Below are 1448 nucleotides of genomic sequence, written 5' to 3'. Positions count from 1 at the left end.
ATATATATATATATATACACACACATATATTTGCAAATATATATAAATATATTTTTTACGCATACAAATATGCATGTATGTATTTATTACCGTACATAATTTCAGTAATAACATAAAACCTATTCTAATAATACATACACATCCAGAGCGTCTAGGTGTGATCTCAAAGAACCTGAAATGAAAGAAAGTTTTGTTATAAATCAACTGAAATTCCGATTGTCGCTATATTCTAAATGCTTGAAAAATACATATAAAATGACGAAAACACATATGTGAAGTCAGAAACGACTTAATGAAACATTTTTCAGTTATGAGTATAACGAAACATCCATGACCTTTTATACAAATGTATAGTTTTAGCTTCATTATTTTTGCTTTGTATGTCTGTCATTATGCAGCTAGGGTCATTCGCTTCTTTTTGCTTAAAAACTTATACGAAAGGATTCACTCTAATATCACAAACAACTATAGAATTATAATCTTGAAAACAGATCCTAACATAAAATGCAAGATATGCAACCAGCACAATGAGACAGGGGACGACATCATCTGTGGTTACCCAGTGTTTACCAAATCTCAATATATAGAGAGGTGTTGTCGATTTAACTGTTTTCTTATTGAGCAATATACTAATGTTTCCGTCTGAATGCAGACGAGACATGGTTCACACATGTACCGAATACATTACGTGATAATGACCTGACCACAATAATCTAGAGATTTACACAATAACCTGGAGTTTTACTGTCCAAACACACATATCCTTGAAGACGAAGCGTTCAGATATAATAATAAAGGACTGGAGGAAAAAGAAGAACTCTGATAGATATCAGAACTTTTTCTGATGAAAATATTGCTCAAAAGGTAGTACTATCAAGGGCAAAGAACTGGACGTTGAAATATTGACGATGTGGAGCATGAGGGTGGAAACAATACCAATATTGGTTAGAGTATTAGAAATGATTTTAAAAAATGAAATGGTGCATAATGCCAATATCCGGGCTAACAACCTAATACACTAGTCTGTGTAAATTCACAACATATGCAATAAGTTCCTAATGAAATAACATTATTCATGCAACATATACTATAGGATGAAGGCCCAATGAAATAACATTACTCACATTACACAAACTATACACAACAGCACATACACTTATGTAGCAAGAAACGAGAAAGCAAACACCCACGAAACGAACATGCAACACGCCTACAGAGAAGTCTATACTTCCTAAATCCACACACAAGAACACAGCGTAGCAAACAATTCACGAATTATATTTAATGTGAAATTTACATCCATCCATCCATCCATCCATCCATCCATACATACATACATACATACATACATGCATGCATACATACATACATGCATGCATACATACATACATACATACATACATACATATATACATCTATATCTATATATATACATACATATATATATA

At 32.2% G+C, this 1448-nt stretch overlaps 1 protein-coding gene across 1 annotated transcript in view; it reads right to left on the bottom strand.

Annotated features, from left to right (window-relative positions):
* Positions 1-81: 81 nt before the first annotated feature.
* LOC106876624 (uncharacterized) overlaps positions 82-1448 on the bottom strand; it is a 9989-nt gene continuing 8622 nt past the window's right edge. The window contains exon 6 of the mRNA XM_014925239.2: positions 82-172. Within this exon, the coding sequence (XP_014780725.1) occupies positions 120-172 (53 nt within the window). The 3' untranslated portion in view covers positions 82-119. The remainder of the gene's footprint in view (positions 173-1448) is intronic.

This window comes from Octopus bimaculoides, chromosome 8, assembly GCF_001194135.2.
Source record: "Octopus bimaculoides isolate UCB-OBI-ISO-001 chromosome 8, ASM119413v2, whole genome shotgun sequence".
Taxonomy (NCBI): domain Eukaryota; kingdom Metazoa; phylum Mollusca; class Cephalopoda; order Octopoda; family Octopodidae; genus Octopus; species Octopus bimaculoides.
This window is presented reverse-complemented; position numbering and strand designations above follow the sequence as displayed.